Genomic DNA, 14,062 nt, shown 5'->3' with positions numbered 1-14,062 from the left:
TTCTTAGGATCCTTTGGGATTTATCGCCTCGTCCACCATAAATCCTATGAGAGCTTCTTGGATTGCCAAAAGCCTATCCTTCTCCAAGAGTTCTTCGCTAATCCGTCACATTTGTAATTTGGAAATATGTGAATGTTACACCAACAATTATACTTCAAAATATGTGAATGCTACACCAACAATTAAATGGATTTTTAGGAGATTTGCCCCCTACCAACCGGGACTAAAGGCGAGTTTTGTACCAGTGTTTCCTTGCGCTGTGAATTAAAATAACGAATATGATACAGTGTTAGGTCAAACTTTAGGAAACAAACTTTTGCATAGAGATAAAGATCCATAATTATTATGAGTTAAGCATGTTTTGAATGTCTTGGTACTCGCTCTTTGCTTTCCTCAACGAATCAAACATAATAACGTTGCTTTGATCAATCATAATTATAACTAGAATCCAGTGATAACTGTGTACATAAATATCCATATTAGAACTAACTAATATTAATTAGGTAAGGATAGGAAAACAAAAATAGACGGTAGGCACATGTAGTTAAATTTGTAAGGCAGTAGTATGTATCGCTTGTAATTCTGTTGCTACAAGAATTTGTATAATGCATCCAATGTAGACTTTGGATGATTCCGTATCTGCTTTTCGTTAACAAGTGTTGGGTCCATGAAGCCAATGTTGAAGTAGGATTCTCGGCGGCACCACTGAATTTGCATCCTACATAAAATGAAAGACAAAGTTAGTGGGACGACACACACCTAATAATGAGCTGAGCTAAAATTAACATCTAATAAACACACACTTACAGAACCCAGGTGCTGATAAGAGAGACATCAAGGGCATCTTGATGGTACACTTCATAAATATCCTTGAATTCCAGCAGCATCAGTTTCTCACCTTCACCGAAAAAATTAATAGGTTTAACAACAAGAGCGAACATGGTCTATCTAGAGGCTTACTAGAGGCTTGCCTAACTCAAAGGGTCATTTTGGTACAGTCTTTCTAGAGGTGGTGGTTCGTCTTGCCCTAGAATTTCAGCAAGCGAGAGACCTGTCACTTCCATAAACTTAATGACCTTGATTTATTGTTCTAAAGGCAAAACTGCTATTTATTGAGCTTCTTGATCTTGCTCCTCGAGCTAGGGGATAGTACGACTGGATGATGACTCTCCTTATTTTTTCTTCTGCCAAGACTTAATTAACGAACGATCATAGTTCGATGGTAACATCTTCTTGACTTGTTTTTTCATGGCAAAAAAAACTTTAATTTGGCTTGATCTACTGGCTTAGGCTCCATATCCTTCGCTTTTCTTTCTGCAGCAGTTTTTTCCAACCTCTCCCTTACATGTGCTTGCGATGCCTGCTTCAATTCCTCAGGAGTCATATTTCCTGCTAGCTTCTTAATAGGTTCAGACTTGTTTGTTTGCTTCCTCGGTTCTTTCACCTTTGGTTGCCTTCCCTGGCTTGGAAGGCGGTGGTCACGACTTCTTGAGAGGTGTTGCAAATGGTTCCTTGCTCACACTAGACTTTAGGCCCTGTTTGGCACGACTCCTCTCCTAAACTTCAGCAACTCGATCAAAAAATTCAGCCAAACACCCCAACTTCAAAACTCCATGGAGTTGGCTTCCATGGAGCTTTAGTGCAAATGGAGGTGGAGTTTTGGAGCACCTCTTTTGCTGCTCAAGAAACCTCTCTTTTGAACCTCCTCGTGGAGTTGGTGGGTAATTACCCACCAATGCCACTGGTTACAAAAAAACATTTCATTCTATTCTCCCTTCTATTCTCCAGAGCCCCACTCGCCGCCAGAGCCCCGCCCGTCGCCACCCCCGTGGCCAGCCAGCCCTGCTGCCCGTCGCCGCGCCCGTCGCCGCCCAAGCTGCCCCGCCACCCATCGCCGCGCACCCCGCCGCCCGCCGCCCAGCCCCGCCGCCCATCGCCACCCAGCGCCACCCCCATCGCCGCCCACCTCGCCGCCCGTCGCCCACCCCATCGCTCGTCGCCGCCACCCGTGGAGGGTCTCCCATGTGCGACACACTGCAGTGGACAAAGGGGAAGAAGAAGATGGGAAAGAGAGGATTGACAAGTGGGGCCTTAATTGGGGGGCAACTATGGCAAATCCACACTGAAATCAATCTTTTTTTGGAGCTGAAAGCACCCATCTAGCTAGACCACCCCATTTTTTGTTTTGGAGTCTTGGAGCGGAGCTGGCTCCATGTGGAGTTCTGGAGTGGGAGCAGCTCCACCCAGAGTTGGGAGCCATGCCAAACTAGAGCCTTAGTCCTAACACTGCATATGGTGATTGAGGAGGGGTGTTTGTCATCCTCACTCCCACCTACAGGACTCGATGGTGTGGAGACGGTGACCAAGCAGGATGCGACGGTCCCGGTGGTGACGACGGTCCTGGAGATGGATGTGCTGGAGATGACGGTCTTGAGTTCTGAGGAGATGGTGGCTGCAGGGGATCTATGAGAAGAAATGATGCCTCCTGGCTGGGAATGATGATGTAATATTTGCGCCATAGAATGATACCGTGAAGTGCATCTCCTAGTGTCCTTTCCCCGTCACCTCTCGGGAGGTCGAGCTCTAGGACTTCATATTTACTATCAAAAATTTGCTCCTCCCCAACAATGGAGCAGCCAGGTGGAATCACAATGCCATGGCTTGTTTGCCCTGGCAGTATTGGTAATGCACTTCCGTACACCACCTGTACATATAGGAGAAATAAAGAAGTTATTAAATTCCTGATTGAGGCGTGGATCAATTGAGATAGTTGTATATATTATATATACGTAACCTTAATAGGGAGGTTGCCAAATGATCTATACAGCTCACATGAGGTGCCCTGAGTGATGTCATCCACAAGGTACCGTTGGTTGTCCAGCACAACCATGGGTAAGATTGGCATATTCTCATCGGGGACCCCTCTGGAAGCACAGCTGCTTCAGCATTGAGAAGGGCTAACGACGACATTGGGATCCAGCAGTACTCCAGATTGGGCCATCTCAGTAACTGCCAGGGCCACTCGCCAATTAATTTCTTCCGACATTCTTATATCTTGTTCATGCACTTTAGCTTCTAACATGCGCCGCCACTTCTCCTCTTGCTGTTCCTTTCTTCTCTTCTGGCTTCTGTACGTGTCAATGTCCCTATGCAAAGCATACTTCCACGGAACCACACCGAAGCCTCGGCAATGTCCTGGATGTTTGGGATTCCCGAGCGCCAAAGTCAGCTCATCATTCTCTCTATCAGGCTTGAACTTTCTCACTTTAGAATCTTCAATGTTTTTGATAAGCCTAAGGCCCTTCTCACATATTGTTTTGTTGAAAACAAGTCCCATCCTCAGGGCTAAGGGTGGCTCCAGGAGCGTAATACCAATTCTTTGATCGATTAGGCTAGTTAATAGTCGCTGATACGATACCTTGATCAAGTAGGTCTTGTTCCATCTTGCCCTAGATGATGATGGTACTCCTTCTTGGCTTGCGTCACCACCCGATTGGCACCGTACTTACCGGCTGACGGGTAGCGGGGGTAGGTCGGGGCATCAGGACGGCGGCACAGGGGGCCGCAGTGGATCGCGGTGCAGGAGGGGCAACGTCAGGGCCACACGAGCATCGCAGAGGGGCTGGCCGGAGGAGAAGGGGCGGTCGGCGGTGGCGGTGCAGCTGGGTGCATAGCGCCAAGCCGGGAGGGCGATGTTGGGGGAGGAGGAGGGCGCCGCCGGGGAGCTGCAGGGCGCGGAGGCGAAGGAGATCGAGGTCGGTGGCATGGCGGCGTGCGGTGTCGGGCCGGGCCACCTGAAGCGGCGCTCCGTGGGGGGTGGGGGAGGGGGGTCACAACGGGGAGCCAGAGCACAGAGATTATGGTGGCAATGCGGCGGCCGTGGAGCAACGATGACATCAACGTGGATGCCCGTGGAGATAACGGCGACGATGCGGCAGCTTCGGAGACGACGAGGATGACGAAAGGACGCGGCAGGCGATGAAAACGGCTAAGTCCCGAGGAAGGAGAAGGGGTTGAAATATTTATATTCCCCTTTAGTCCCGGGTGGTATTACCACCCGGGACTAAAGGGTGGCTGGCGCGCGGGAGATAAAAATGCCCCCCTTTAGTCTCGGTTGGTAGTAAGTCTCTGTCGTTACTACCAACTGAGACTAAACGATATTCTCCCTTTTCACTTCCCACGCTATACCAACAGTTCGATTAAATTAAGTTGATTTCTTCATATGTTTCTAAATTGATTTTGTACTTCTATCATCCAAGAAAAATGGTAATATTCAATATTTTGAACATGCAAAAATATATTAAATTATCAAATAATTTTCTACACTTTATTGATAAAAAACTCTTATAATAAATAATTTGATCATGATAAAGTGTATTCAATTGTTTTGAACCTCATAATAATTTTGAGCTTGCTCTTGATGGAAGTCCCAATTTCCTCCCCTTTACAGTTCCCGCACAACCTCATAATAATTTAATCAAATAATAATGTGATGACCAACAAACTCGATGATCATATCTAGTGTATTGCATAAATAAGTTTTTAATATCACTAAAATATAGTAGAAAGGTTCTGACATATGACCAGAGGGCATTACATAAAGGTTGATCATAGATCATTACAATGTAACGTTAAAAAGCTTCTTCTTGACCAAAGTTCCTTGGTCATGATCATGGCGTAAGTACAGAGCCTCTTCTTTTGCTAGCATGATGCTTGGGTCAACTTCGACAACGAATGGAGGCATGCCATCAAGCTTATCAAAATCATCTGACTGGTCTGTTTTGTCCTTGACTCCCACGGTTACTCTTTTACCTGGAAGAACTATGTGGCACTTTGGGTTGCTAGATATGTCCTTCGCATAGAAAACCTTATGCACATCATTAGCAAGGACGAATAGTTCATCTTTGTATCTAGTCTTGCTCAGGTCCACTATTATCATTCCATATTGATCTTTCGGTACACCGCCTCCAGTCAGCTTTACCCATTGGCAACGAAATAGAGGGATGTTCAGCAGTCAGTTGTCGAGTTCCCAGATCTCCTCTATGAAATCATAATACAAGTCCTTGCTCTCGTTGCTATCTATGACATCTATACGGACACCACTATTTTAGTTGGTGCTTTTTTGGTCTTGAGCTCTTGTGTAAAATATATAGCCATTTATCTCGTAACCCTGGAATTTCACAATTGTGCTAGAAGATCCCCTAGCTAACCAAGCAAGTTGTTCATGAATCATGGAGTTACCCATAAGGTGTTGACGCAACCAAGAGGGAAAAGTAATCATGTGATGATGTATAATCCAGGCATCGGATTTCATCGGGTATGGGAAAAATAGAATCTTGTTCCTGGATATACGGGGCCCTCAAGGTTGATTGTTGCAGAATCATGAAGTGTGCTTTTTGAAACAAATCACTATCAGTGTTCAAACTTGATTTTCTTCCAAGGGTGCCCTTCCCCTGTAGCCTCCCCTTGCGACGTGATACTAGAACCCCAATCAAATTAATTGAGTCAATAAAATGAACACAAAACTCAATGACCTTCTTTATTCCATATCCGTTGGTGATGCTTCATTTTGGACGGGCATGATTAAGAACATAGTTTTTTAGACTGACATGAACCTCTCGAAAGACCACATATTGTGCAGGAATACTAGACCGAGAATAGTAATCTTTTTTACTATGTGAACCGGGAGGTGCGTCATAATTTTGAAGAAGGATGGTGTAATTTTGAAGAAGGATGGTGGAAATACCAACTCAAAGTTGACAAGATATTGTACCACATCATTCTACAGCTTTAGTATCTTGGTTGGATCAATTGTCTTATGCAAAATTGCATTGAGAAACGTGCATAGCTTTACGAGAGTCAATCGTACATTCTCTGGTAGAATACCCCTCAATGCAACCAAAAGGCGTTTGGAATACTATTTCAAGATTCAACCAAAAATTGTGGACTCAAAGTTCTTCTAGGCACTAGACACAAGGCATCGTTTACTAGATCTAAAATTTTTCATGAGAATCTTGAGCACTTTGTTAATTACTGGGAAACTCCCTAATTTACTCTATTCCCTAATTTAAAATTTATTTTTGCAAAAGGTAACCATCTTGGACCCTGCATCCCAATAGCAAAAAGAAAAGAAAGCCATACTTTTCTTTTGATAAGTGCAAAGAGAAGACGTCAAATTTGTTAGTTGAGTGTATCATGCATGACGTGTATCGTTTTACATACACCACAGTGGCACGCAGCCACATGCTTGGCCTAACTAAATACCATTTCTCATCTGTGCAGCTGCTTGCTTCTTGCCTGAGGAGCGGAGGGTATGTGTGATACGAACAAAGTCAAGAAGGTGACCAGGCAGACCACGTAGTTTTTGATCTGGTATTGATGGAGGACTTATATTACTTGTTTAACTTGCAAGTAACCACTCCAACACAATGGCGACCAAGTAAATGTTGGTAAAACTAGTTTAATACAATTTATGAGATCATGCATAACTGGTGGTTTCACACCATTATACTGATGTTTTTTGTATTGTTTACATTTTCCGTACATACAAGATTTGTAACACCCTAAATTTTTAATTTTGCAACTGAATAAAAATTTATTACAATTTTCTTGAATTTGTTTGAGCTTGTTTAAGTATTTAAGGCTTTTCTAAGATTTTATTCAATTTCTTAGGCATTAAAATGTTTCCCTGAAATTTAATTAATGAATCTTAGGTTTGCATTGTTGCATTCATGCTACTGCATTGATTTTCGTTGCTGGGTTGCTGAGTTCAAATTTCATATTTGAATTCATTTTGTTGGAATCTGTTTGAAAATAGCAAAGTTTCTTCTTTTCCTTTGTTTTCTTGTTCTTCTTCCACCTGGCCTTCATCTTCCTTCGGCCTGGGCCCTCTTTCAGCTGCTGCAGCAGCAGGCCGTTGGCCTCACCTCTGTTGGCCCAGCTTGCCGGCCGCTGGCCCAGCTTGCCTCGGACCATTTTCTTCCGCGCCAGCTGTTGACGCTCATTATTGACACACTTTTAGTGCTATTGAACTAGGGTTTTCATGCTTATTCTTATACTAACCCGCTACTTGGTACCTCAAATAACCATATTATTGCATGTGTTGTGTTTTGGAGCATATTGTATTTTGGCAGGAAATACGACATAATCAAGGGGGTTTATATAAGGATATTAATGGATATTTGGACATGCGTCATCGAGGGAAGACAGCACAAGGAAGGAGAGGACTATAAGGGCTAGGAAGGGCCCAGGCCGATCAGCCTGGCCCATTCCATGGTCCGGTCGGCCTCCCATTTCTTCAGTGTTTAGTATACGATGATCTCTAGGGTTTTTTCACCGACATTGTTTTGTTATCAATCATATCTTGATGATACTCTTTCATGTAAAGGTTGGCCAATACTACTTTGGGTTGCTTATTTGCTTACCTAGAATAATCATCTTGAGGTGTTCTTATGTTCCGATAGTTGAGTATCCCTGTGCAATAACATTATTGCGGGTGGGGAAGTGTTGGACATGGTTCACAACCACTCACGATAACACCTAGATCTAATTCGCTCATTCATGGCGATTGCATCTACAAGTGATCCTAGATCCCTAGGACAAGCGTTTAATCTATCTTGTCCACAACCTTTACTCTCTATCCATCTTAATCTAGATTGCTTAGTTCTTTTGATAGCATAATCATATCCTATATAAAGACCTTTCGGTTACATCAATTAGTGTATAGTTAGGCGTTCAAATCCCTTGTTTCGTGGATTGATAAACCTTGAGGGAATGTCTGAGGGAGAAGATATAACTGATCCGTGCGCTTGCGGTTCACAATTTGGCGTGCTCACTGCCGTCAACACCAGCCCGCTCCCACACATGCCTCCGCTCCACCGCTGACGGGTGGCCCCAACCTCCGACCGAGATCGACCACATCTCCCTTTGTTTTCTGTTTGTTCCTTAGCTCCCTAGAATTTTGATGTCCGAGATTGATCAAATTGAAATGTGTGCCACTCAGGGTAACCATCTTATTTATGCCATTCAACACAGAAAGGAACGGGTATACTTTTTCTATATTTGGCCAGGAGCAAAGAGACCTGATCAGATTTGGTAGTAGCGTGTCAAAATATCGAAAGCGATATAGCTTTCAAAGGTTGATGTAGCTGTGCTGTTCCATCAGCAGGTTCTAGCAACCAGAGACCAGTTCTTCTGTTGGCCGGTTCAACGTGTGACTTACTCAGTTGTTCAGACGTTCACGATGCTAGCTACCGTGCTGTGGCTATATAAACACATCCATCCCCCTTCTTCCTCACCAAAGCATCAAGAAAACAAACACAAGCAGCTGGTTAGCCTACTGCGAAAAGCACCGACAAAGAAGCACGAGGAGAAACAAAAATGGCCCCCTCCTCCTACTTCCTTCTTGCTGTTTTTCTAGCATTGGTCGCTTGCCAGGCTAATGCTTCCGATCCTAGCCCACTCCAGGACTTCTGTGTAGCTGACAAGCACTCTCCTGGTATATGCATGAACACTGGCTTAGTTTAATGCATGTTTTGATGTTAATGTAGTAAACACGAATCAAAACAAGTGCTCTTCTGTCAGAGTGCACATCTTCCTGTTTCTATTTTCCTTCTTCGTTCTTTGCATACAGTGAACTTCTAATCTTCTGCGCTACCTAGTTTCTGATCTATGTGTATCTATTTGGCTTCTTCTATGCGTACAGTGAAGGTGAATGGGTTTGCTTGCAAGGACCCCATGGCCGTGAATGCAGATGACTTCTTCAAGGCAGCTAAACTTGACGAGCCTAGGAACACCGCGCATAGCAAGGTGGGATCTAATGTCACATTGATCAGTGCCTTGCAGCTCCCTGGTCTCAACACTCTAGGCATCTCTCTAGCTCGCATTGACTATGCACCCCTAGGTGAGAATCCACCACACACCCACCCACGTGCCACTGAGATCCTAACAGTGCTTGAGGGGACCCTCTATGTTGGGTTTGTCACCTCCAACCCAAACAACACATTGTTTGCCAAGGTCCTCAACAAGGGTGATGTGTTTGTATTCCCCGAAGGGCTCATCCACTTCCAGTTCAACCCCATCCACGACAAGCCAGCGGTTGCACTCGCTGCGCTCAGCAGCCAAAACCCTGGGGCTATTACCATCGCTAATGCGGTCTTTGGATCAAAGCCACCAATCTCGGATGATGTGTTGGCCAAGGCATTCCAGGTGGAAAAGGGGACAATTGATTGGCTCCAGGCTCAGTTCTGGGAGAACAACCACTACTAAACTAAATCAAGCACGGGTTTCTTTGTATGGAAAGTTTGGTTGACATGCATTTTGCAAACAACTACTTGTTTCTAGTTTCTACAATCTGAAAGTTATGTAAAATAAATGGCAGTATTTATATACTGCTACTGTTGCTGTGTGCCTACGAGATGTACTGTCCTGTTTGGGATACATATATTCATGTACGGGAAGCTTATATAAAATTAACTTATGGACCCGGTTTTATCTATGAAAATAAATGTTGTAGCATGTGAGTTTATAATGAACCTGCAACTTTTGACTTTTGAATGAAACAAGTTATTGTACATGCCCTAGCTCTAGGGATAGCAAAGCATATGTGCCGCGCAGCGTTTTCCAGGCCCACTAAAGGTCTGAGGCCCTGGTCAAGTAGAATCTCCCTGGCCTTCCTCCATGCAGTACACACCCTAGCTTCTCTGGGCGTCGTCGATGCGTGAACAACCAACGAATAGATGTAGTAGTTGCTCTTGCAACCGACCATCTGGGACCGGCACACCACGAACGACAACAACTCTGGGCTCAAGAACAGCGCATGATCGCTGGCCAGCATCCCCTTGTCGTCAGGCACATACACTTCGAAGTTCATGACCGTGAGGAAATAATGGTATAGTAGTTAACGCTGCTGTGGGTTTCCTGCTGTTGGTGACCAATTGCATCATCCGATGCGTAAGACCGAATTAAGCATGAGAGACAACTTGGGAACACTAGTATTATATGTGTTTAGTGACTAATGTGTTTCAATGTTTGTTACTTTGGGTTAGGTGCAGTGTAATGTTAATGTCATTATCGGCACTGTCAACTCTTCCGTACATATGAGTCCACGCATGGCTTGAATGGTGCGCCTCAATTTCCTTTGCGATCGATCCACCAATTAGCCATTATCTTTTACCATATGTGTGATTATGTCTTTATATCTTCACAAATTTTAATGCTACATTAGCCATTTTAATGCGCTGGTAATATGTAACCACTACTGTGTAGGAATTATACTTATTTAGGGCCGCTATGCGCCCTATATACATCCAGTCGACGAGCCTCCGGGCCTCCACGATGGGAGAGCTTTCTGAGGAGACTTCAAGGGAATTGAGTCATCAGGGCGCCTAAGTGCATTGTCCAGGCCTCAGTCATATAATCCTACTCGGGGCTAGGCGCCTGATCCTACTTGCCTACTCTACGCAGCACAGCAAACAAAGGGGGAAAACACCAAAGTCCCAACGACAACCCGCCTCCACGGCGCGATAGGCACAGGAAACATACACCACAGTGGCACGCAGCCACATGCTTCACCTAACTAAATACCATTTCTCATCTGTGCAGCTGCTTGCGTCTTGCCTGAGGAGCACGTAAGAGGGTATGTGTGATACGAACAAAGTCAAGAAGGTGACTAGACAGACCACGTAGTTTTTGATCTGGTATTGATGCAGGACTTATATTACTTGTTTAACTTGCAAGTAACCACTCCAACACAATGGCAACCAAGTAAATGTTGGTAAAACTAGTTTAATACAATTTATGTGATCATGCATAACTGGTAGTTTCACACCATTATGCTCATGTTTTTTGTCCTGTTTACATTTTTTGTACATACAAGACTTGTAACACCCTAAATTTTCAATTTTGCAACTGAATAAAAATTTATTAGAATTTTCTAGAAATTGTTTGAGCTTGTTTAAGGATTTAAGGCTTTTCTAAGGTTTTATTCAATTTCTTAGGCATTTAAATGTTTTTCTGAAATTTAATTAATGAATCTTAGGTTTGCATTGTTGCATCCATGCTGTTGCATTGATTTTGGTTGCTGAGTTCAAATTTCATATTTGAATTCATTTTGTTTGAATCTGCTTTAAAATAGCAAAGTTTCTTCTTCTTCTTTGTTTTCTTCTTCTTCTGCTTCCACCTTGCCGACCGGTCGAGGAGGTGCACCCTAGGTGTGGCGGCCAACCGAGCGACCGGTACAGCGACCGGAGGCCCAGCTCGGACAGCCCGGGACCTGGGGCCTTTGGTCGCCGCATCCAGAAAGCGCCATTCCCACAGCGCTTCCGACTGCCCACCAACATCGCCAAGTACACTTGGGAGATGAACCCTGGTGTATGGCTCGAAGACTTTCGGCTCACCTGCCGAGCCGGCGGAGCGGATGATGACTACTTCATTATCCAGTACCTCCCCATCTGCGTAGGAGAGTTTGTTCGGGCATGGCTCGAATTTCTTCTACCCAACAGCATCCACGACTGGGCAGACCTTAAGAAGGTCTTCGTCGGGAACTTCCAGGGGACGTACGTCCATCCCAGGAACTCCTAGGACCTCAAGAGTTGCAAGCAGGAGCCCAACGAGTCCCTGTGGGATTACATTTGCAGGTTTTCTAGGCAGTGCAACTCGCTTCCTGATGTCGTCGACACAAACATCGTCAGCGCATTCCTATCCGGGATGACCTGCAAGTCCTTGGTCCACAAGCTTGGCTGCGTGAAGCCCCGAACCACCCGCAACCTGCTCGACATCACCACGAACCACACCTCCGGCGAGGAGGTAGTCGGGATGGTCTTCAGCGGCGGACGGGACAAGGGCAAGGCCAAGCGTGAGGTCCAGGATGAGGGCCCCTCCGCACAGAAGGGCAAGAAGAACAAGAAGGACTGGCGCCGCCTGATTAACCCAACCCTGGTCGCCGCGACCGAGCGCCTAGGCAAGTAGCCCCAACAGGGTCAGCCCGACCACTTCGACAAGCTCATGGAGAGCCCGTGCACCAACCACGCCTACCCCGTCAAGCACCTCTACAAGGACTACGAGCTCCTCAAGCACTTCCTGCAGCAAGCCGCCAAACCCAAGGAGGGGAAAGGCAAGGAGGACACGGCCAGAAGGGGAGGTGCTGCGGGCAAGGATGGAGACGGCTTCCCCGACCCTGAGGGATGCCTCATGATCTTCGGGGGGGCTGATGCCGACCACAGCAAGCGCCAGCGCAAGGTGCACTATCGAGAGGTATGTGCCGCCGAGTTGGCCATCCCCTCTTTCCTTCGCTGGTCGGACTCCCCGATCACATTTGATCAGAGGGACCATCCTTCCCACATTCCCCAACAGGATCACTACCCGCTCGTTGTCAACCCCATCGTTTGATGGACCACTATTGTGTAGGAATTCATTTTATGACTCAAAAAAATCTATGTAACCACTATTGCGCTGGTAATATGTAACCACTATTTCTGGCCATTTGTTGGACCTTCACCAGGGCGCTGAGCGCCCTATGTAAGACACATGATTTAATTATACTTATTTAGGGCCGCTATGCGCCCTATATACATCCAGTCGACGAGCCCCCGGGCCTCCACGATGGGAGAGCTTTCTGAGGAGACTTCAAGGGAATTGAGTCATCAGGGCGCCTAAGTGCATTGTCTAGGCCTCAGTCATATAATCTCTGTGACTCCTGCTCATCTGGGAGGGCCCATACTTATGGGCCTGGATCGACATAGTCCTTGGGAATCCTGTTCCGGGCCCAGTCTTGGACTCCAGGAGTCATATTCCGGGCCCAGACTTGGTCTTTGGGTGTTGAGGCCCTAGACATAGTCTCTAGGAGTCCTGTTTGGGGTCCAAACTTAGTATGGGAGTGTGTTAATGGCTCTGGACTTGCACTACCGGACACCGGGACTTTGCCGAGTGCCAGGGGCACTCGGCGAAGCCTGAAAAACACTCGGCAAAGCGTTTGCCGAGTGTAACACTCGGCATATGACACACGGCAAAAAATCTATCGGCAAACGCTGATTCGCCGAGTGTTTTGTGTCGGGCACTCGGCAAACACTTCGCCGAGTGGCCAAAAAACACTCGGCAACTAATTTTTCAAAAAGAATTAAAAAAATCCGGCCACCGCCACCACACACTGCACCACAGGCCGCCGCCACTACCACCGCCACCACACACTGCACCACCGGCCGCCGCCACCACCACCGCCACCACACACTGCACCACCAGCCGCCGCCACCACCACTGCCACCACACACTGCACCACCGGCTGCCGCCACCACCACCACCGCTGAGCGCCCTATGTAAGACACATGATTTAATTATACTTATTTAGAGCCGCTATGCGCCCTATATACATCCAGTCGATGAGCCCCCGGGCCTCCACGATGGGAGAGCTTTCTGAGGAGACTTCAAGGGAATTGAGTCATCAGGGCGCCTAAGTGCATTGTCCAGGCCTCAGTCATATAATCCTACTTGGGGCTAGGCGCCTGATCCTACTTGGCTACTCTACGCAGCCAGAGGCAGAACCAGGATGAACACCTCGGGGGGCTAAATAGTAGAGATTAAGGGCTAGAGCTAGAAATTAATGGTGATTTGAGACTTTATCTATAGTATTTTACAGGTAAAATCAGGGCTCTTGGGGGGCTGCAGCCCCCCTAGCCCCCCCCCCCCCCCCAAAAATCGCCCCCTTTTGCCAGAAATGAAAAAAAGGGGGGAAATTTCCAAAATCCTCAACGTAAACCCTCCCTCCCCCGGGCCATTTGGGCCCGGGAAAATTTTTTAAGTTAAAAAGTTTTTCTTGAGGTAAAAAAAAGGTTTTTTAAATATACGTCCAAGGGGGGAAAAAAAAAAAACCTCGGTGTTTTTTAAATTAACAATAAAAAGCGGGGAAAAAAAAAAATCCCGGGTTTTTTAAAATTCCCCCAAATCATTGCGTGATATGGCCCAAGAGAGCTCCTCCTCCTCCGGGACTAAGACCCCTGCGTCGCAAAAAGAAAAAAAAAGAGCCCCCCCAAAATAAGAATACTGTGGGCCAAAGATTCTCCCCCCCTCT

At 46.2% G+C, this 14,062-nt stretch overlaps 1 protein-coding gene across 1 annotated transcript; it reads left to right on the top strand.

Annotated features, from left to right (window-relative positions):
* Positions 1-8,310: 8,310 nt before the first annotated feature.
* Positions 8,311-9,516, top strand: LOC101783271 (germin-like protein 8-7). Its single transcript, XM_004972619.2, has 2 exons — positions 8,311-8,497; positions 8,705-9,516. The coding sequence occupies exons 1-2, from the start codon at positions 8,380-8,382 to the stop codon at positions 9,265-9,267; spliced, it is 681 nt and encodes a 226-aa protein (XP_004972676.1). The 5' UTR covers positions 8,311-8,379; the 3' UTR covers positions 9,268-9,516.
* Positions 9,517-14,062: the final 4,546 nt, after the last annotated feature.

This window comes from Setaria italica, chromosome VI, assembly GCF_000263155.2.
Source record: "Setaria italica strain Yugu1 chromosome VI, Setaria_italica_v2.0, whole genome shotgun sequence".
Taxonomy (NCBI): domain Eukaryota; kingdom Viridiplantae; phylum Streptophyta; class Magnoliopsida; order Poales; family Poaceae; genus Setaria; species Setaria italica.
This window is presented reverse-complemented; position numbering and strand designations above follow the sequence as displayed.